Source organism: Charadrius vociferus, unplaced genomic scaffold (assembly GCF_000708025.1).
Source record: "Charadrius vociferus isolate BGI_N301 unplaced genomic scaffold, ASM70802v2 scaffold90, whole genome shotgun sequence".
NCBI lineage: Eukaryota > Metazoa > Chordata > Aves > Charadriiformes > Charadriidae > Charadrius > Charadrius vociferus.
Window position 1 is genome coordinate 4,736,952 of NW_009647222.1, and position 22,985 is coordinate 4,759,936.

Below are 22,985 nucleotides of genomic sequence, written 5' to 3' on the forward strand. Positions count from 1 at the left end.
GTTTGGTCAAGTTATATTTTGATTGCTGAAGATGTTAAAAATGAAATGCTAATTGCGATCATTTTCTGTTGCATACTAGGCTAAACTTAGCCGTTTATGTGAACAAGATAAAGTTGTACAAGCACTGGAGGAGAAGCTTCAACAGCTACACAAGGAGAAAGTAGGACAATTGTATTTATTACCTAAAGTGGATGTTATTTTACATGCTTATTATCAGAACGTTGGTAACTGAAATAAAATGAAAATCAGCCCAATGATGCAGAACATTAAAAATAATTCTTTTTATTATAATAGTACACGCTTGAGCAAGCATTGCTATCAGCAAGTCAGGAGATAGAAATGAACGCAGATAATCCCGCAGCCATACAAAATGTAGTCTTACAGAGAGATGACTTGCAGAACGGACTACTTAGCACTTGTCGAGAAGTATCACGAGCTACTGCAGTAAGTAATACGTTCTTGCCAGTAAAACTCAATGAAGTGTTGAACGGTTACCTTCATGTTCGTGTTCTTAATTGGGTTGTCTTTGGTTGTTTTTCATTACATTCCAGCAAAACTCAGTTGTCTTTTACTTGCTTGTATCTTCATCAAAGGCAGCTGGGAAGTGATTTTTTCAGTATATTCATGGAGTAGTCTTTCTTTAATTTATTTTTTTTTGGCGAGGAATGAGTGCATACTGATTTTAACTGGTGTGGCAGTTTTCATCTTTATAATATGAAAAATTGATTACAGAAGAAGTAAATAATACAAGTAAGCTATTTTATGTGATGGAAAAGTAGTAGCAAGCACAAGCTTTATCAGATATTTGATCAGATAGGTGGCTTTAAGCAAAAGCAGCTGCAGGATGAAAAGAAGAAAAGATTATACTGTCATGGTCTCACTTAATAGTGGGCTATTATATTTAAAAGATCTTTCAAGTTATGCACTTTCAAAAACCTTAAAAAAAAAAAGAAAACCTGGAAAGGTAAGGAAGGAAATGGCTATTTACTGTCCTTTTCCACTTCATGATTGTTTCTACACTGAAATGACAGAGCAAAGACTCATTTTTGCTTATTACATATATATCCAAAAAGGTATTTCAGTGTCAAATCCAAGTGATTTGCTGTGGTGAAATTGAAGTAGGTCCTGAAGTAGTGGTTTTAGTCTGAACGTTAGACTGTGTTGTAAAAGGAATTGGTTGGACAGGGAAAAGAGAATCAGGGGAAAGGAAATCCTCAAGATATACTTTCCCTCATTAACTTTTTAATCTATGCTAAATTGAGTAAATTGTTTCATGTAGTCTTAAAAAGTGAGATGGAAGAGCTGACCTCAAAGGAGATTTTCTTTTTGCACCTTCTCCCTTCTGGTGTTTGTAGTTTCGCATGTGTAAAATAATGGTGCGTTAGCAAGCCTGGGGCATTCGCTGGTAACCTTACAGGCAGGGTTGGATGACTTATATTTGTCTTGCATAATACATGGCATATACATGCACATGCTGTGCACTCCCACGTATGTATTCTGTGTGATAAAAGAGACAAATTTGCATCCATTTTTGTGGGTTTTCTGCCTCAGTGGAAGGACAGCTTAAGACATGCATGCCTGCTGACTATAAAGACATATTCTGAAGATTTTGCCCTTGCCTTTTTTGTTTGTAAAAAGACAAAATGCTGTTTGTTTGAATTCCATTCAGTATCATTAGAAAATCAAAAAGCTGTTTAAACATTGTGTTCTCTAAAATACATATTTATTTATTGCTGATATCTATTTATGCATTACTTCCTGAAGTTTCACGCCACTGAGTAAAGAAAAATAAACATACTTTTTTTTTTTTTTTGGCTTGAATGTGCATCTGTAATTCTTTACTTTTCTAACATACTCAGGAACTGGAAAGAGCTTGGAGAGAATATGATAAATTGGAGTATGATGTAACTGTAACAAGGAACCATATGCAGGAGCAACTCGATCGGCTTGGAGAAATTCAGGTGTGGCATAGGTCTTAAAGTACATTTAAGCAACTTTCATTTTCTATGATTTTGATTACAAACTACACGCATGAAAAAAGGGGCCATGTGGTGCATTAACTTACAAAGTACAAAAAGAAATTGAAAGTTGTAAGCTCTGAGGAGGTCTTCAGCTTTTCCTATGGTGGTTTTTTTTTTTCTTGGGGAAGCTACAGCGCTGGTTGTCCTGTGTCTGGAAGCCACCTCTTTCTGTTTCAGTGACAGTGTCCAAAACAGCGTAGTTTTCTCAGACCTTAATTGCTATGACAGTCATATTAAGTCTTCACACAAATCCTTCCATTTAACTGAATATTTTAAAATGTAATTAAGTCATTCTTTCAAAACAAATTATAGCAAAAAATATTCTAAGTGTTGCTTCAGGTCTTACGTATGAAGAGTTTTGATGTGTATCTTACTAGCTCGCTGTGCTGTGGAGGATGGGACAGTTAGTATAAGTTCTGAATTTCTAAGGAGATATTTCTGTGAGAGAGAGAGAGACACACACACACGCATCTGCATACATTATCTGCAATAGGCAGATGGGTGTGGTCCATGCTGGGAGGCATTAAAGGCTGTTTGCTCCAGGGATTGATTTTCTATGCAGCTATAAAAGGGAGATTACAAGGAAGCCCAAGAGCTGAGAAATTTGTGTCATGCAGTCCAAAGCATACATGGCTGTGAATGCAAATAGGCCCACAGTTTGTGTGCTAGTATGCAAATGCCACGTTCATCTCCACCTATTTTAGGGTTGGAACTGATGATTCTTTTTCTCTTGTTGCATGTAGGTTCTCCTGTGCAAAGCTTGCTTGGATTTTCTTTGGAGGCAGTAAATACAATTCTGTTCTTAAGTGGAGTTTGAACTAGCAAACTGCTGTCAAAATAATTGACACATTATTAAATTACTTAATCTTGCACTTTTGAGTGTTGCATTTTTATGGGAGAGTGTCTGTCATTACTGCATTTTATTTTCCTTCATTGGGAAACGATACGCAGTGTAGTCTAAAGAAAGAAACAGGTTTTCTGTTTTTTTCTGCTTGCAATGTATTCTAATTTATCGCCCATATATGCTGTTTATTTACTGGCAGACTGAGTCAGCAGGGATACAGCGTGCTCAGCTTCAGAAGGAACTGTGGAGAATTCAAGATGTCATGGAGGGTTTAAGTAAACATAAACAGCAAAGAAGCTCTTCAGAGGCAGGTAAACTGATTGTTTTTATCTTATAGGAAGTGAGATGGGATCATATATGGGATCATATACATTTTTAAAGGATAAGTTGCTTCTGTATGTTTGAAAAAAAATGGTGCAATTGCTGAAAAAAGAAGAAAGCAATCATGTTTTTTAAGTTGATGCTATGCGTATTTGTTTGATAGCAACAGGTTATAGTTCCTATTTTAGAAACTATTTATTGACAACAATTTTTCTCTTTCTTTCTATGCCTTTCCCCCCCACCCCTCCCAATAGGTATCATGGGATCAAGGACATTTTCAGCTATTAAATATAAAAATGAGGTATGGTTTTAGTATATTTACCATTTTAGCATCAGTGAATTTCTAATATATAGATAATAAAAATGAGCATTATTATAATTGTTTTAAGGATGTCTGAAGTAGCTATTCAGTATGCTTCTGTGAAAATGTTGCTTTATGAATTAGTTTTAAAGAGAGATATCTCCACTAGTAATTCTAACACTTTAATTTGTTCTGTGTCTTTATACTCTCACCAGTATGTTTCTCTTTTCTATTTCTCACCTTTTCCTCTCCCTAGACTCTTACCCGAGAAATATAAACCCTGATTTATGGATTTGTTTTCTACCCACCGCACTTTTCATGGGAAGAAATACATTGCTTTATATGTCTATTCACATATTGAGCCTGGTTCTCAGATGGCCAGAGCACCCACAAGAACAGCTGAAACTGTGGGAGCTCCCAAATGTTCAATTCCTCTGAAAATCTGGCTAAAAGTTACAGTTTTAAAGGGACATTGTCGTGGTTGTCTAAAGTTTATGCAACATACATCTGGCTTACAGAACTTGCTAAAAGTCTAATTTGTATACAAATCTTTAAAAAGATATTGAATTTAATTTTTAAAAGGATGATTCAGAGTTCATACATGTTTAACAAAGTGCAGGTGTTAGAACTGAAAATCTTCATCAGCTGAATAATGAAACTATTGAAGTATCTCATCCTTGGTGGTAGTAATAAAATAAAAAGCAAACAAAAAAAAAACCACAAAGAAACTAAAAAAAAAAAAAAGGCCAAGACAGTTTTATTTTCTTTAAGTGTGACGTTGTCCCTTTAATTTCAAAATCTATAGCTGGTGTAGCTATGGTAATATATTTTTCTTTTTAAGTTATAAATAACTGTAACAGGTGTGCACATCTAAATAAGGTGACTATTCTACAATCTTTAGGAAGAGGAAGTAGTCCCACCTCGTCCTCCACTCCCTCGGTCCTATGACTTTACAGAGCATCCTCCCATAATCCCCCCTCTGCCCAGTGATAGCAGCTCCTTGCTCTGTTATAGCAGGGGCCCTGTACACCTGCCAGAAGAAAAGAAGATTCACCAAGTTCAAGGATATCAGAGAAATGGATCTTACTGTGTAAGTGGCTTAAACTGCCACATTGTTCTTGAAGCATCCCCCTTCCTTTGCACAGTCACAATTTTTATTTTGTCATCTGGCTACTTTTGTGTGATGTTTTTACTTTTGGCTACTTAGATTTATTTATAGCTCCATCATTGGCTCTTCACATTTGCCTGTCATATATTCTGTGCATATATAAAATGTCTTAAGACTTACATGCCTGCATCTGAGTAAATTTCAGAAAATTAAATTCTTCTGCTCGCAAGTTGTTAAAAAACTCTAGGCTCAGAATCAGGTTTTGCTGAAGCCTGAGGCAAATTCGTTTCCTGAAGATCATTTAAAAGAAAAGAAACAAAAACCAAAAACCTCCGCATTTTTATGGCATTTTTTTTTCTTTAATTTCTGAAAGTCTGCAAAAGTTTTTTCTCAAATTAACTACAAAGAAATACTGCTGCAATAGCACTTGAACAATGAAACATTGTCTTAAAGTGAGAGCAGAGTCATCACAAAATAACTGTTTTGAGTCTTAAGACATAAATGCGTGTACAAAAATGCCTGTTTATTTACCTCATAACTTGTTGTTCCTCAGGGTCCTGATTATAGGCTTTATAAGAGTGAACCGGAGTTAACTACAGTAGCAGAAGTGGATGAGTCTAATGGTGAAGAAAAAACAGAACAAATTTCAGAATCAGAATCTTCAGCTAAAGGTTTGTCCCCAGGCGTTTTACAACCTTTCAGCCTTTTTCACAAGAAACACAAAGCTTTAACTGTGTTATAGAAGGTATCTTGTCCTTCATATTTTTGTAGCCTCCGCATTTCTTAATGTGATGAAGCAGCTTCCACGATAAAATAATGATTTAATTATATGACGAGAAAGATTTCAGTCAATTACACTGCAGAAAAATCAAACATTACACTCACCAACAACCCTGAAATCCTTATTGACACCATGTCTAATCACATCACTCACATTCCCCACACACCATTCCCTTGAACAATTACCCATTTTATGTTCTTGCCCTTGAACAATTATTCAGTTTTTGAATCAAGCTCCCGATGTTATGTCACTGGAACGTCCAAAAAGGCAGCACCACAGAATTTTCAGGCTCTCATAAGGCAGGGAAACAATGTCTTTTTCTTTTTTTAATCTTGTAATTGTTGAATTGCCTTCTGTCCTCTGATATAATAGGAATAATGATCATGACCTTGGAGTGTACAGACAATAAAGGTCTTTGCAATTGCTAAATGCTTTAGATTCTTCTCTTCATCTCGCTTCCATAAAAGCTGCTAATTGCTTGGTAGAGTCTTTTACCAGGAAGTGCTTCTCAATTCTGTTTGTTAAAACACACAGAATAGTTTGTTAAAGGTGACTTCAGGAAAAGCATTTTGAGCACCTCCCAAAAACCATGTTAAGAGCTTTTAGAAAAAGTAACTAAACTTATCCATTTTTTTACCTTAACGGTTGATGTTTCCAGTGCCAGCAAGATTCACTGCCTTCTGTTCTGGTAGTTTGACTAAGCACACACACAGCAGGCTGGTGCAACAGTACCAGAATTTGACCAAGAACTATGATTGTATAAGGATATTATGGTAGAATGGTAATGGAGCTTTTTAAAACTAAGGTTAGCATACAGTCTGAGTGTAAACAATGTGAATGGACCTATGATATAATTAAGCTTGCACTTACCAGACAATTAGTCAATTCATAGAATCATAGAATGGTTTAGGTTGGAAACGACCTTGAAGACCATCGAGTTCCAACCCCCCTCCCATGGGGAGGGACACCTCCCACTAGACCAGGTTGCCCAAGGCCCCATCCAGGCTGGATGAACACCTCCAGGGATGGGGCATCCACAGCTTCCCTGGGCAACCTGTTCCAGTGCCTTACCACCCTCAAAGTGAAAATTTTCTTCTATGGTATTTACTGAGGTATAATGTTCACTTAAGATAGATATTAAATATCTTTTAACTTAGTGGTGAAAAGTGCAAGGTTTACCTGACATTTACTAGTCATCAGCCACCTAAATTAAGGTATTTGCCTTTCTCACAACATACCTAGGTTTTATTGACCTGTGGTGTTACAGATTGTTTCTAGTAATTTATGGCAAGAAGGAAAGTAGTAGTCAAGGACGATGTAAGAAAGCCTGCTGATGATTATATAAAGCAAACCAATACTTTTTGAGCACCCCAATCTGCTTTCTGTCTTCTTTTGTGAAGACAGAAGTAGTTTTATTATGTCCGTTTGTAGAAAAATGGTTCTCAGTAAGAGGAAGCGATAATGCAAATTCTTCTAATATAAAATAATATTTGGGAATGGGGAAGAGAATAGTTGCTGTGGTAGCAAGCAGCAAGAGGCTTTTTATCTTCTTAAAAAACAGTGTGAAGTGGGTTTATCATAGCTCCGTTTTATCATCTGATCCATGCTTTTGAGCATGTGAATTTTTTAACGGGTATTTCCTATTTTATATATTCACTTACAATAACAGTCCCTGTGCAGTAGGAAAAATATAACCATTCCTGTTTTTTTCTTATAGTGCGTATGCCATTACAAGTATATGCTGTTTCAACAAACATTTTTATACCATTCTATCTTTAAAGTTTGTAAGCTGAAAAGGAAACAAGCTCAAAGGCAGCTCATCTCTGCAGTTTTTCTTTCTTGCTGTTTTAAGAAGTCATACTTAAATAATGTCATTTCTTATTGAGGGTGGTTCTAAAAATTCGTAAATTTCAGAGGAAATTTAATTATTTTTTTCTAGTTCGTTGTTCACATTCCTGTCGTAGACACTTCTTGTGTTTCTTCTGTCAGCCATTTCCCTCTCTTTTCAAATGTCAACAATCAAAGAGAAACATTTTAATAGGACTGTGTTAAGTAACCCTTACAGCTGTCTGCAAGCAGAGGAATATTTATGACCTGAGTGGTACATAAAGGTGACACAAAAGGAAAATGGACTTTTACTGTGTTTTATCCTTTTTACATCTAAAGGCGACTCAAACTGTTGCTTTATCGTTTTTGTTTTGAATGATGGATTTGGCATTCAAATACCTACAGACTATTTTGTCAGCCTATCAAACAATTTGGAGAAAGAGTTGAGCCTTTACCGAGTCGATACATCCTCTGAAATCTGTGCAACTTCAGGAAAAACAAAGCTATCAAAGATGACATTATATCTGTTTTTAGGCAAAATCAGTGAGGAAACAATATTTTTAATAGTTTTGAGTTCCTGCATGTATCAAGAAGCACAAATGAAGCATGTGTTACTTAATTATATCTGTATATTTTGGTAAGTTTTAACTTACTTCAGTTTTCTACCAGCTTAATTTTGGCAGGGCTTCTCTAAGTAGAAAAACTAGTGGTGAATACTGTTAGGAGAGCCTCAACGTGGCGGACATCAGGACACGGAATATCCTCAGCTCCTGACCAGACAGAGCCTGGCTGCTGGTGCAGTTCCCTGTCCCTAAGTGCAGCGAGCTGCAAGGCTGAGGACATAGCCCCACTGTGCACAAGCGCAGCCACAGCTAACCACAACAGATAGTGCCAACAGGTTTGGGACCAGTGCTGTTACAGGCACCGCCTAAACAAGACTAGCGCTCACATGAAAGTGAAACAACACAAACAGCATGATCTGGTTCTCACTTGCCAGCTAACCAGGCTCAGACCTTGCTACCTGATCTCATACACATATAGACATGAGCATACGTGTGTGCACGCGCACAAATTGAGTCCATGCAAGAGCTGGCCAGACCTATGGTATCTCCATTAGTCCACTGTCAATACCTCTGGCCTCTCCAGTATCTGAATCCTAGACCTAAGGTCTCTTGGACAGCTGGTTCTCACACCTTGTATTCTGTTTGCCATCTAGTCTTGTCTTAAGTTAGTCAGCATCTGACAGACAAAAGGACACCTGGTAGGTCCAGACTTACGGTGCCTCTGGTAGGCAACCCACAGACCTCCAGTCTTTCCTGTCTTTGTCCCCCAGACCTATGTATGATCTCTCTGTAGCTGTCCCTACTGGCAAGCTAGCCTGACTTGAAGGTCACTGGCATCTCTCACGCTCTCATACGCAGAAGGGAAAGCGAACTCATGTGGAAAATACTTCAGAATAAAGTTTAATACGAAGATAAGACAGACTGCAATGCTAAGGCATTGGCTTGGTCAGACAAGCACACTGTTAAAGTTCTTTACTTATATTCCCCCTTCTCTCCATTATTCCATGCCTGTTCTTTTCCATCCACCTTGCCCCATCCCTTTTGCAGCTTTTGTTTCCTCCCCAGTAAACAACGCACCCATAATTACTTTCTGTCCTGCTTTTGCTAAATTTTGTATCTTCAACACCATTATCTAGGTAAGCTTGGCCTTAAGTAGTAGCTCTGATGTGGTTACCTGTGCACCCTGCTGGCCTTGCAAACTCTGTTCCACAAAAAGTTCCCAGTGCTGCCGTCCGGTTGTCTGTGAAGTTTGGCTATCTTTCACGTGATTCCCTCTTAACCATCTGTGAAATCTAGCCATTCCACACAGTGCTATCTAACTTGTGTCTGTTTCTCACAGACAAAATGTTTATGTTTATATTTTTATGTCCAGCAATTTCTCCTGCTATATGCAGTAGTTTCCCATGTGGAAAGTCATCTGCCTGCGTACCTTAACAGACATGATAGTTTGGCATTACGATCTTTGCTGTCTTGAAGACTAGTTTCCAAGTCTGACAATGTGTATTTTCTAGAAAACAATAAAGTGTTTTGGCAATGTTTTACATAGCACTTAAGTATATTGCTTTACTGTTTCACAGGCTCACATTTTCCCGTGGGAGTTGTACCACCCAGAACCAAATCACCAACACCAGAGTCTTCAACAATAGCATCTTATGTCACTTTGAGGAAGAATAAGAAGATAGATCTAAGAACGGTACTTCAAAAAAACCTTCGAGAATTGATGGATAGTGATGTGTTCATTTCTATGTTTAGTTTCTGTAGCCACTTCAAAAGTTGGAGTTATCTTTTTAATTTTCTTTACAAAAAAAATCACTGTTATAAAAATATAACATACTAAGTTAATGGAGACAGCTGTAGAAAGAATGACAAAATTATAAAGTTTGTGTATGTCAAACTGTATAGAGACACTTAAACTGGGCAAGAGCTAATGGTAATGATAAATCTAGTAAGCTACCGAAGTTCAGGTTTGAGTTGAAAGGACATGAGGTATCTTAGGTTAAAACTTTGAAGGACTTGTATTTGACTTCTGGGGCAATTTAGCAGCCCTTGTATAACAAACACTGGCTTTTATTTATTTCATTACTACACTGATTTGGAAAATACCTAAAGCAGCCAGAAAATAAGAATACAGTAGGCAATGTGTGGGTAATAAGCCTGGAATTTCAGATTAGAAAGTCCTGTAGTGTCTGGGTTGAAGACAGATGCTTACACGTAGTTCATGCAAAAGAGAGGAAAACTTTTGCCATAGTTACAGCATGAATAGAAGAGGAGAAGTTGTAGGAGGAATGGGAGAGGAGAGAGAAACTCTCAGGATGTTGACTGGAGAAAGAATACCACTTTTCAGAAGTGAAATCAATTACTCTGAATGTACTGAATGCAGCTGATTAGCCCAAAGTAAAATTTTTTCTGTTATGCCATGCAAAGTACAGATCTATCTGAAAATCAGTGAATTTCAAGTAGTTAGAGTGATTGTTGTTATTTTGGGAATAATATAATGCTTAGAATTACAGATTTTTAAGTGGTGATAAATTCACGTTGTTTCAGCCTTTGCTTGGCGTTAAATGATGTCCAGCTGTAGCTTTTCTTGAAACAGAGAGGCAGAAATCACTGTTAGATCAACGGGTATAAATGTCCTGGATCATTAAATTTCGATTATGTTTCTGTCTCAGTCAAGTAACTTGTGTTTGCCTGTCATTAAACGTCTGGTAAATTGTTACAACTTGATAGGATGGCTTTAAGAGAGCACCTACCCATTCTCTTAATGTTTATCATTGATGGTGGTAATGTCACTGTTCAAAAAAGCAATTTATTTTTTCCTTTTCTTCCTTTTATTTTGAATTCTGGTATTCATTTATTAATAGTTGGTTCTTGTACTTTCTTGACATATATGGGAGATCTTTACTTGACCACTATTTTTCTCCTTTTTAGTAAATCATTAGGTGATCATTTCTGATAAGCTAAACAGTTTAGAATCTTGCTTTTTTGAAAAAAATATGTATATTCTTCCATTTAAGGAAAGACCGAGAAGTGCAGTGGAGCAGCTGTGTCTTGCAGAAAGCACACGGCCTCGAATGACTGTGGAGGAACAGATGGAAAGAATAAAGAGACACCAACAAGCTTGCCTGAGAGAGAAGAGAAAAGGACTCAATATTATTGGCGTTTCAGATCAGTCTCCTTCACAGACTCTGTCATTTGTCAGAGATAATCCATTCAAATTGGCACAGGTGGGTCCCACATTATTTAAAAACTTTAATGTGTCCAATTAAAAAAAAACAAAAAAGTTACAAAATTGTTCTTGTTCCAAACTCACATGATACTGTAGGTGCCTATTTGAGACTGCTTGTGTAGAGTAACACTCGCAATTCTTTGCCAGACACAAGAGAAAGGGAGAAAATCTTTATGCTTACACCTAATGATAGTAGAAGTCACTTCTTTGTCTTTTTGGAAAATAAATAGTTTAAATCTACATATGTTTGATTATGCATTGTGATGTTTGTTAACAGGGTGTTTTTTTTTTTTTCAAACTGAGCAAACATGAGACTGCAAGCTTTGTGACTAAAAGTAGTGTCAGGGAGAATCATGAGTCTGTCGATGTATAAATTATGAAGATTTTTCTGCCATATAATGTATTCAAACATCTGTAACATTTTTAGGTAGGAATGTGTATTAACGATGATAGCTCTTAACTGGTGCTCTTTTGCTGTGGTTTTTGAGCCCATGAAAAGTAGAACTCTCACTTTTGCTTTCACTCATTCTTAAACAGTTAAGGCAAGGAAGTGAGTTTATTAAATGGTTAAGACTGGGGATAGAGAAGGAAGATATAACTGCTTGTCATTAACCAGGAAATACCATCCTGAATATACATTTAAAAAAAAAAAAAACAAAAAAACCCAAACCAACCCAAAACCCAGCTAACAAAGAAAAGATGCCACATCACTTCAGGACAAAAAAATCAAATAGACTCAGAGTAGTGGATGTTAGACAGCCTACTACTTTCTAACTGCTAAGAATTAGTTTTCTTTTTCAGTAGCTTAATGGAGTTACCTTTTTTTCTTTTTTATAATCTTCCAGCATACTTATTTCCTCAGACCACACTGGGTTTTGGTTTGGTGTTTTTTTTGTTTTGTTGTTTTGGTTTTTTTTTTACACTGACATGGAAATGCCTTCTTTTATGTTTTGTACCCATTTTAACATCTGATTTTCCAAAAACCAGATTAAATGCATTGCGCTGCTAAGAAGTCACATATTTCCAAATCAGTTTTAGGTGTGGGGTTGTTTTTTCCTCTGAGCATGCCAAACTGCCTTCAGAGCTATACAGAAGTTACTTCAACAGCATTGGATCCCCAGAAGACACTGAATTCAAGTTTTGCCTTTGCATTTGAGCATCTGTATTTGGGATGACGTCCTGAATGCTATATCCGAAAGGGGGTCCTACAAATTATTTTGTGATTAACACTGCCTTTCCCAAGAAGAGGACGTGCAAAGCAAAGCTTTGCAGATGTTTCTCTGTGTAGTTTTTACAGAGCAGTTTGAGCTTTACCACTTTTCTACGGTATCATTTCATACCTCAAGGTGAGGAAACTGCAGCCATGTACGTGTCATACCTGGTTAGCCGGCACGCGGGGAGCAGAGTAGGGGAAGTGGCCGAATCCTCCGTGCCAGCACTACTTGCTATACAGAACTCAAAAGAATTTTGTTCTTCAGTCTTCTGTGTGGAAACAGTGCTGCATGGATGAGAGAAGAAATGTACAGAATAAATGAGAAGGTGTCTGAATTGAATATTTAACTAGTAGTCTGTGCTAAAAAGTATTTTTTTCTATCACAACTTTAATTCTTCCAGAATGCTATTTGGCCAAAAGTCCCGAGATGAGGTATTACATTATAGTAATAGCTCTTATTTTTAAAAGCATAGTTTCTATGGCTGTTGATTTTTATACAGAAAAATGGTGCAATGGCATTAACTGCTGGAAGTATTTTCGACTGGAGTTTGCTTTTTTAAGAATTGGAGGAAAAAAGGGAATCTATAAACAGCCTACTGTGTAATTTTTAAGTGATTACCAAAATATAAAAGGAAGTTGCTTCACAATTATTATTGTTTGGGACAAGCGTATGATATGGGCGCATACTTTAGTTAGGAAAGTGAAGAGATTGATTTGTGAACTTGCTTACATGGAATTTCCTTTTCATAGAGTGCATGTGCTAAATCACAGGAATTCAGCCACAAGATTTATTACTTTCATAGCTCCTATTTTTCTCTGCCCTATTACTTACTTTGATAAGACTTATATGAACCTCAATTCAGTTCAGTTTTGCTACTTTGCCAACATAACGTTTGCCATTTACGATCTTCAGTCACCTCTACCATCCTTCCTCAAAATTTTTATATCAAATTATTCTCTGTGCAATGAATTTATTTTTTTCTAAGCAATAAGTAATATCCTCTGCCATTATCAGATGCTATGTTGTTCTCTGTTAAATCAGTTAACAGCATAGGCTTGGAAGATACCCAAGATAATTCGACAAAGCGCGTGCAGGTGCACTGTGAATTTTATACTGAGAGCAGACTTTTATCCATGGTGGTTTTTGGGTTTTTTTAACCAGGAAAAGCTATTTAAAAAAAAAAAAAAACAAACATGCTTATGAATGCAAGTAAGAATGCTCCGAAGCCTGTGTGTGACTGAACTACATATGAATGGAATTCCAGAAGATAAAGTTGACTAATTGAAATGCTGGAGATTTGGGGGGGTAGAACGCAGAAAGTACAATAATCTTACAGAGAAAAAAATTATTAGACAGGCTGACTGTTTTGAAAGGTAAAAAAAATAGAAAATTCTAAGTCCTTAACAATTTCCATTTTCTTTATTGCAATGTGGTATGCTTAAGATTTTTTTTAAGTATTTTTTTATCACAGTCAGAGGACAGCTCAAGACTCGGAACTGAGATTTGGTAACATTTTTAAGAATACACCTATGTATCAATTTTGTTCTACAGAATCGAAAAAAGGATGATACTGTCTCTAGTAACATGAAGGAATTAGAGAGCACCAGTAAAGAAAATAATTTGAAAGAAAATAATGAAAGTCCTAGAGAAGAAATAGTGCAACTAAAGCATGATGGAGAACAAGAACATAATTCAGGTTTTACTAAAGAGGTACTAAACTGTCCTTTATTGAACTGTTCGTCAGCCTGTCTTGCAGTAGAAAAATATTTTGAGCTACAGACAGCAGAGTATGGGAAATTGAGCCTGTTCCTTTTGCTTGGAAGATTAAGATATCTTTTTTGGATATAACAAATATTCTATACAGAAGCACAAAATTGTATCACACCTGTCTATGGCTGAGATATAGAATTTTCTTGTATATGGTCTTCCTAAATTTCATTTTACGTAACTTTATCTGTTACTATCTTGATTGGAAAATCACAAAATTACAGTCGTCTTTGTAAACAAAACTGATACTAATGCATCTTTAATAATCGTTAATCTGTTCATTGCTTAGGATGTCCCACTGTAGTTTTTGACAATCATTTAATACACCTTAATTTTGTTTGGTTGGCTTTAGTGCATCAAATAGTTTATAGGAAGCAGAATAAAGCTGACACAACAATTCATACATGGAAGTAGGCAGTGACTGTAGTTTGTGCTGTTTGGTCACGCGATCAATATCTGTCTGGAAATAGGCTCACATTCACTTGGCAGTGAGTTACCTTGGCATTTCTGGTCCTAAGGTGCCCTGGACACTCAGCAAAAGCAGACTGACTGTGAAGAGCAGATTACTCGAGCTGTTTCTACATAATCATATCCTGCTTATAGTTTAATTTGGTTTTTAAGTCTTGTGTAGATTTTTTTTTCTTCTTTTGCTGTCCGTATTCATTAATTAATCACCCTTTGCCTTTCCTTTTCCTCACCCATTTTTCCTTTTGTTTTCTTATTTTATATTTAGCTTTTTTAAACATACGTCTGGTGGGGAATGGCATAAAAACAAATAATTAACATCTGTTGTTACTCCTTAAAAACATCATTTCTGTTGAGTGTCTGTTGCTTTGTTAGGTATGCAGCTCTCCTAAAGGAAAATTATATAATACACTTACATTTGTTATATCTAATCAGACCTTTAAGAGCAGTGTTCAGGCTCATCAACAATATGTTCCAGTAGCTGGAATCTCTGTTGGCGTTCTGAAGAGAGGGATAGCATGAAAAAGTAGGCTGCAATCCAAAGAGCTCAGATAAGTTCTGGAAGTTATTAAGCCAAGCCCTGCCCATTGGCTCTGGTATAAGTATCAGGATAACTGTATTAACCTGAATGGTATTGATAAAAATTTCTTAAGTTATGTAATTCTGAGTTACTAAGTATACATGATGGCAAAATTTGTCTGTTAATAAAACTGTTTCCTGATACTGTATTTCTTATCTACCACTTGGTATGTGTTACAGCTTTTTGTTTCATTATTTCAATTTTTTTATAGCTGACAAAAACTGATGATCTTTTATCAGATGCACATGTTGTATCTGACTCAAAAGAAGTGAATAATGAAGAGAAAGCAGAAAAGGAAAAGAAAAATAAATTGGAAGAAACACATGATGGTGATATAAGGTAAAAATAAAACAAGATGTTCAGAGGCTATTTTAAACTTACACATTGTATTTATTAGCTTAATGGACCAAGCAACTAATGAAATACTGTCGTAAATACTTATAAGGTATATTTATATGTTTTTGAGGGGGTTTACACATAAAGAAATCTAGTGAGAAACCTAACTGCTGTGGGGGTTCAGTAAGAGATAATGAGTTGGTCGGAGGAACAATGTTTATTTTCAAGTGTTGCCCCAGTTATAAACAGAATATGTTCATAATCCTTGCTTTGGGATACAAAATGTGTTTAGTAATGTCAGTTTAAGCTTTGTATCAGTTTATTATGGAAGCTTCAGCCAGGGCTTCCATAGCAAGCTCTTTACCTCTTCTATTTAGGAAAACATCGTATTCAGGAGCAGAATAAACAGCTTATTCTGTATTTCCTGTTTTAACTTTTACTTCACTATTTTGGAGTATTGCAGAATTAGAGGAATATTGTGTCTTGGATATTCCTCTTTAAGGATTCATAACTTTCTTATAAGTTGCACTGCAGATCCTAAATGAGTTCTTACATTAGGTTATAACTTTTTCACAGGACCCTTCAGCAGAATAGATATCACATGGTAGTAAACTGCATGAGTATGTAAAGGAAAGAGATTCAGTTTCCAGTACTACTTTTTTTTTTTTTTAAACATCTAACTTTACAAGGTGGAAGAGTTTCAAAATATGTGCTTAATTTATGTTACACAAACTTGCAATTTGCAACTTTTTTATTAACAGAAGAAAATTAAATAGTAACTCCTATACTTAGTGGTTAACACCTGAAATTAAGTTAGGGTGAGTTCTAAACACTGTGCTTTTTTCAACCAGCTTGCAGACTGTGACCACAGTTACAAACCACAAACCCAAAACCAGCTCAGAAGAAAGTGAAGCAGTTAGTGTTCAAGAACAAGGAGGGATTATTTCTTCATTTGAATTAGCAGCACAGTCTTCAAAAGGAAATCAGGCAACAGCAGGTACAGAAAAGAGTTTGACTGAAGCACAATTTATAAAGTACATATGTAAAACTTTTATTTCATTTTGATCATGTCTTTTGATGCTCTGAAACCCTTGTGAATTGAAAGTGCTGAACTAGTCTAGATGTCAAGTGTATGATTTTATGACATAGAGAAGAACAGTTTCCCAGCAGACAACTACAGAAATTCCATTTTTTCTGAGGTTTTAATATAGATTTTATGGTTCCATTTAATTTGCGGAATTAAATAACTATTGCCAGAAATTGAGTCATACCATAGTTGTTGGTTGGAGCAAATCATTCCGTACTCATCTTTTAGAAGAGCATCTCAATCCTGGATATGTATGGATTATTTATCCTTACCTCCTTGCTAACGGATGGCCTCAGGTATGCCCAATATTGAGGAATCCTTGCGAGTTTCCAATATATCTAGCAGATTTTGAACTAGTAAGTAAAAGACCCCAGTTTGGTCATGATTTCAGGAGTAAGAAAAGGTGGAGAAATAGAAAACACTAGCTGCCCGGTAAAACGACTGGTGGTTTTCTACTTTGCAGGAAGAGAAGGCTGGAGTAAAGCTGAATTGTTTGCAAAGACAAAAAAGGACGGGGGGGCGGGGGTGTTTACGGAAGGAGGAAGGAAGAAGATAGAATTTAAGACATTTTTAGGATATTTGGTGATGGGAATGGTTAAATAAGCCAACTGGTTCAATTTATGGATATAAAAGGTGACCTAAACCGTTGTAGTGCAGTCAGCAATCTTTTCTGAGACTTAATAATCAAAACCAGAACTCGTAAATACCTTTTATAGTGCTGAGTAGAATAAAAAATGCTTAGTTAATCTGAGCTGGGATATAAAGGTGGGTCTGGGTGCATGCCAACTATTTAAATTTTACTTTTTTTTTTTTTTCGTCTCCTTGCAATCTAAATAACACATCAACGTTCATGTGCCTGTTGTTTATTCCTTAGGTGTTCTACTAGTCATTTATAGCCCTGAATAATGATCTTTCTTGAGAACATCTATGCTCTCCCCTGAACTTGCGCTCATTGTGCTGATCAGATTTTAAGTCTTTACTTACGTAACATTCATTTGGTTCTGCTTATATTTATTATGGCTTAAAATGGTGATTTTCAAGTTTATATTTATTATGGCTTGAAATCATGACTTCTGTAACTTGTATTCTTACTTATCTTGCTGTATGACTTGCAGTGAAAAGTTTGCCTTCTTCACCAGAATCGTCATTGTCACCAGCTCCATCTACACAGACACAGCTCACAGAAGGATCACATTTCATGTGTGTATAGTTACAGAGAAGTACGTCTTTTTTTCCCACCCTCCTGCCATTTTCCTAATATTTTTCTAAGTATATGTATTCTAGTTATTTTTCTGAGAAACGTCTGTAGACAATACTTGGCAAGACAAAGTTATCTGCAATGTCAAATATAAACTAACTAGAAAACAAAACAAATGCATGTATTGATTTGCTTGCCAGTAATTTATTCTCTGTCCAAATACAAAGAGAAAGGACTAATTGGCTTATCAAGCACATTCTCCACAACTGGCAAGATAATAGCCCTTTGAATTACATGAGAGACCTAAGCTGTTACAGAACAGATACCCAGTTAAGGTATGAGCATCAGTGCTTAGGTGCAAATGACTATTGATGCTTCAGCCTTGGTAATAGGCACCTACAGCTAGATCTAGTGATGCATAGGAGGGAATGATCTAATGGCCCAAAGAGTTTATGGCTTAAGACATAGATGACTGAGGAATGACAAACAGCAAGGGAAACAATAAGGGCGGAAGAAATGTAACAATTACAGAACTTCTTTTTTCCTTTCTTGCTATAGAAATAGCCCCTGCACAGCTTCTCTTCCCTTGTCAGAGTAGGTGATTTCTTCTAGGAATAAGTTAGAAAGCATGAGTTAGGCTAGATTTACATGTTCCTACCTGTAGTGTTACCTACTTAATGAATGGAGATAGAAATAGAAGTAAGCATATTTGTTTATACAAGTGTTTAAAAAAATTAATAGGATACCAGTGTGACTGTTTCAGCATTTTACCAGCATTTACATCAATCTACATTTCTTTGTTGTCAGGAAGTACCTGTTTAAATAAGCTTTCTACTGAAAGATTGAACTTAGTTTCAATAGTAATGTTAAATGCTGTAGCTAGTGTAACTTAAGAAAACTTTAAAATCAAGAAAACTTTAGAAAAAAAAGGGAAACAGTCATTTAGCATGAGGAGATCTGAAAATGCATCCCCCCCACCCCTGTTTACTCTCCCAATCTGTATTGCCAGGCTTTCGTCTTAGCAAAATTAGACTTATTCATCACAGGCACCTTTCTTGTATGAGCTATGGCCAGGAAACTATTTATTGTCTTAAAAAAAAAAGAAAAAAAAGGGAAATTATTTTCATCTTTTTTCTCCTTTTGAGAGAGCGGAAAATGCACTCTTTACATTCAGTACTGACACCTAACACCCGTGTTGCTGGCTTCCTGATGGATGTGGTCTGTCATGATTAGATTTAGCTTGGACTTCTGTAATTTTATTCAAAGGTTTTATTACAGAACTATTTAAAAAAGATAAGTGGGACTATTTGTTTTTTTCTGGAAATACTGATTTGTGTTAATTTTTTCACTTTTGCTGTAAAAATACACACACATTTATCATGCATCTTTTTAAACAGGACAAACATTACCCCATCAACTCAGTTTCAGGTCAGTAACGAAGCTGAAACTGCACTGCTGAATTCTGTCTACAGCCACAGCACGCATGTCTTGAAAGGGGAAGCAAGCTATAATGTCACCAGAAATTTTTTACCAATCGCATTAAGTTGCTTTCAGCTCTTGTCATCAGCTCCAATGATCAGATCAGCAAATTTTTTTTTTTTTTTTAAGTATTTATGCTAAATGTGAGATTAGCAAGAGTGAAGTGCTTATGTAGTGATCTGCTTTGTAACTTAATGCCCAAGCCTCGACATCCCACAGCACGGTGTATCCTCATAGGTAATACTGTAGCTGTAACATTTCCATGTTAAGTACGGTTCTACAAATAGGCCTTAATTGCTTATGACAAAACAGTGCATCTGGGATGGCACTTGTAAAAACTAATACTCTGCTTACACATGCCTCGCTATAATGAAGCAAGGATTCCAGAACTTAAAAGACCAGCCCTTTTGGCTGTTTAGTGTTTGAATTGAGTTGGGAAAAGTATTCAGCTGTGTGCATATACATTGCACATTTCTTTGCTGCACTCAGTGCCTCTGTTGGTTGTTTCCTAGGAGCTCCAAAACAAGTTTGTGCCGCGAGCTGGGCCTAGTGTAGGTAGGAGATATGTGAAGCGTGGTCTGCTTGCCTGCAGCATTTACCGCCCCTCACCTCATGGGACTGCCCTTCCAGCATTCCAGTGTCTTGCGCTTTGCTGAAAGATAGGTCTTTTAACGAGCAAGAGCTCAAGTGTCTCTCAGACGCAAGAAGTGCTGTGCAGCGGAGGGAACTTCAGAGCTGCAGGACCAGCCCTGTTCATATGCAACCAAATTTTTCAGGCAGCATCTGGAAAATGTATGGTAGATTTCAGAGAATAATGAGGTAATACCTATATTTGGCTTTTACGGTCAATTAGTAAAATGATACTCTTGGCACGATGCCAGGGGAATTTAGCATAGGAAATTGGTGGCATAGGATATTGTAGGACTAAGGAAAAACCCATTAACCCAAAGCCATTTTCTTTGTCACGGCTCTTGCTTTGCAGAGACAAATCTGGATGTGTACCGCTAACATTGTTACGTTTTAAGCATTGCATTTACACTGAGTAATGGAGGGATAATGACATTTTATACAGCACCTGGATCAGAAAGCTTAGAAACATTTTTACTACCGACCTGTTAAAAGCTATTTATACAAGTCCTTTCAGCAGTTACCAAGATGCAGCAAGCTCTGGGTGGAGCACTTCAACTTCAGAACACCTTACAGCTATGCTGCCATTGCAGTGTAGCAACTGAACGATACTACATCCCTCTTGAAACCGTGCCTGTCATTTGTAAGAGCGATTAGGGTCTTTGCTATTATTACCGCTTTTATATAAAGAACATTTGGAAATGGCCATGTGCAACATGATAAAACTCTCAGAATAAACAGACTTTCATATGAAGTTGTGTAAATTGGAAGAAAGCTTGCTTTTGCTTCTTGCTGTCAAATTATCTTGACAGCAGTATTATTCATCAGGAAAATCGATTTTGGAAACAACTGATTTTTAAAATACTTTATTATGTTCTACACCATTGACAACTACTGCTAGGATGAGGTCAGAAATTCCTTGCTGTGTTTAATCCTAGGAGTTGCTTTATACGATATTCCGTTGTTGCTAAAATAGAGTAACTTAATCTATGTCTGTCTTTCAGCACTAATGGCTTCTGTTGAAACAATTCATGCCTGAGATGTATGGACCTGACCTATGAAAATATGAGAAGATGTTGTACAGTATATTTTAAATCTATGAAATTCATAGTTCTGATGCTTTTGGCCACAGAGCATCATTTTATCACTTCCTGGAAAATGTTTATTCCAAGAGAGCTTTAAATGGCCCACATGTACACTCAACAACCTTCAGATTGTTCTCCTGATACCAGCTTGCTGCTATGATTTCTGTGCACATAAAATAAAGGTTCTTTTTCATGTGCAGCCTACAGTCAACTTTATTTGATATTCTCCAGAATTTAATGTTCTTTTAATTATGGATCATACAAGTTTACTTTTTTGCTTCTTTTAGATGCATAACTCGGTTAATCTTACATATCACCACTAAACTTGTTTTACACTTTTTAAATGCTACAACTTATTGTTTTAACATTCTATTTGTAAAATTTTTATATATATACATATAGGTATATTTAAAATGTGCCATTTTTATTATTGCTTAGTCAAATATGTCAAGTTTCTGCTGTAATTATTTCTTGGTCAGGTTGCAATGTCAGCAGTTACTGCCACACTTCTGTCAACATATACATTAATGTTAGTGGTTACTTTTTCTTAAATAAAATGGAGTGTAGGTATTTTGAGGTACTGGGCTTTTCCTTCGTTGGGTTAGGGTGTGTACAGCAATAAGCAGGTTTTCAATCCAGTACTTAGTTTGTGTACAAATGTAATTATGTTCATTGTGTATATATTATACAATGAGCACATACGATGTAAGTATAAGAAGCCACTTATTATTGTTCAAATACGAATGTTCATATCCCATTTCTTTTATATCATATTAAATAAATGTTGATGTTCTTAAGGACTTGTATGGTTAGTATTTCTTCCAGCAAACAGATGTCACACTGTGTTCCACCTTTTGATGTGGGGAATGCAACAATTCTTATCTCATTGGCGACACCACCTGTCAACCAGAGTAGCAGTGACAGACTCTTAAGAGACTCCAGTCTTCCTCTACGGGAAAGAATAAGGCTGCAACACAGAACAAAAAGACAACCCGAGACCGAGACGCAAGAAATACAGGTTCAGCTCCTGCCTCTCCCAGACTTGTACTGTGATGTTGGAATAATCACTTAGTCATTCTGTGCCTCCATTCCCTGCCTGTTTACTTGAGAGGTAATAGCCTGTCTTACGGGGGTGTGGTGAGTAGTAATTCAATATTTGCAAATGTTGAACGCCACGTTCAGTGGGGTTAAGGAGAGAAGTATGATGATTCCTTGAGGCTTTGACATCTGCAAAGCATCTTCCAGAAACTGAAAGAAAACCTGAAATAATTTGTCAAGTGTCATCATACTACAGATGTTACTAGCTTCACTGTTCCATCTCACACATCTGTCTGAATTTGCCTGAGACAAAAGAGGTTGAGAAAAGACCCATGAAAAATGGAAAGATTTAAGGGGAAGCTTTTGAATCTAGGATGTAAAGCTAGGAAATCTTTTAGAGGTTCAGGCAACTGCTGTGTGCTTCGGTGCATGTGTGTGCCATAAGTAGTAAGGCAAGTTTCATAAGAAGACGACTGGCAGCTCCTGTTGTGCTTTTTTATCATACAAATCATATCCTGTTCAAGTTAATATTGCTGTATTGGAGCCTATATACTTGATTGTGCTTTTCCATAGAGGAGTGCCTGAGAGATTGACACACAGTTTGAAATTACCTCTTTATCATTACCCCCCCTAAATATGAGGTTGTGTTCGTTGCACTCTTCTGCCACTCCCAGATCTTCTGCCAGTTCTTCCTGGGGCTCTTTGCCATAGAGCATGCTGTCTGTCTACCTGTTGTTTTGCCATTTTCTTTGAAAAGTGAAGAAATAGGAAGCAAGAATGAGCAGCAGAGCTTGGAGGGACTTCATGGCTGAAGGAAAGAAACTGAATCATGATGCAGGCAGACAGCATCCAGCTGAAAGTTTGACCAAATAGCCTTTCTTCTTTTTTTGGAACAGTAGCCCCAAATTAGTGCATCCTTCCATCCAAAACATAGAGCAAAGAAGAGGAATGTGATGTTTTTTTTTTATTGCTCAGCCAGCTGAGATTTAAGTTCAGTGGCATCACTGGAACACCTGGGGCAAAGCAAATAGGACGCACCCTGTTCTCTCCCTAACCCTTCCAGAGAGAGCTGCTCAGCTGTCAAGCTGTGCAATCTCTTTCTGTCCTTGCTGCCAAG

At 36.7% G+C, this 22,985-nt stretch overlaps 1 protein-coding gene across 1 annotated transcript in view; it reads left to right on the top strand.

The window, feature by feature from the left end:
• The window catches only part of PLEKHA5 (pleckstrin homology domain containing, family A member 5), a 172,353-nt gene extending 150,329 nt beyond the window's left edge, over positions 1-22,024 (top strand). Inside the window, exons 12-24 of the mRNA XM_009879658.1 lie at positions 80-160; positions 295-444; positions 1,860-1,961; positions 3,065-3,176; positions 3,441-3,487; positions 5,149-5,266; positions 9,344-9,459; positions 10,781-10,990; positions 13,758-13,916; positions 15,230-15,357; positions 16,206-16,351; positions 17,557-17,661; positions 20,750-22,024. Coding sequence (XP_009877960.1) covers positions 80-160; positions 295-444; positions 1,860-1,961; positions 3,065-3,176; positions 3,441-3,487; positions 5,149-5,266; positions 9,344-9,459; positions 10,781-10,990; positions 13,758-13,916; positions 15,230-15,357; positions 16,206-16,351; positions 17,557-17,651 — 1,464 coding nt within the window. The 3' untranslated portion in view covers positions 17,652-17,661; positions 20,750-22,024. The remainder of the gene's footprint in view (positions 1-79; positions 161-294; positions 445-1,859; positions 1,962-3,064; positions 3,177-3,440; positions 3,488-5,148; positions 5,267-9,343; positions 9,460-10,780; positions 10,991-13,757; positions 13,917-15,229; positions 15,358-16,205; positions 16,352-17,556; positions 17,662-20,749) is intronic.
• Positions 22,025-22,985: the final 961 nt, after the last annotated feature.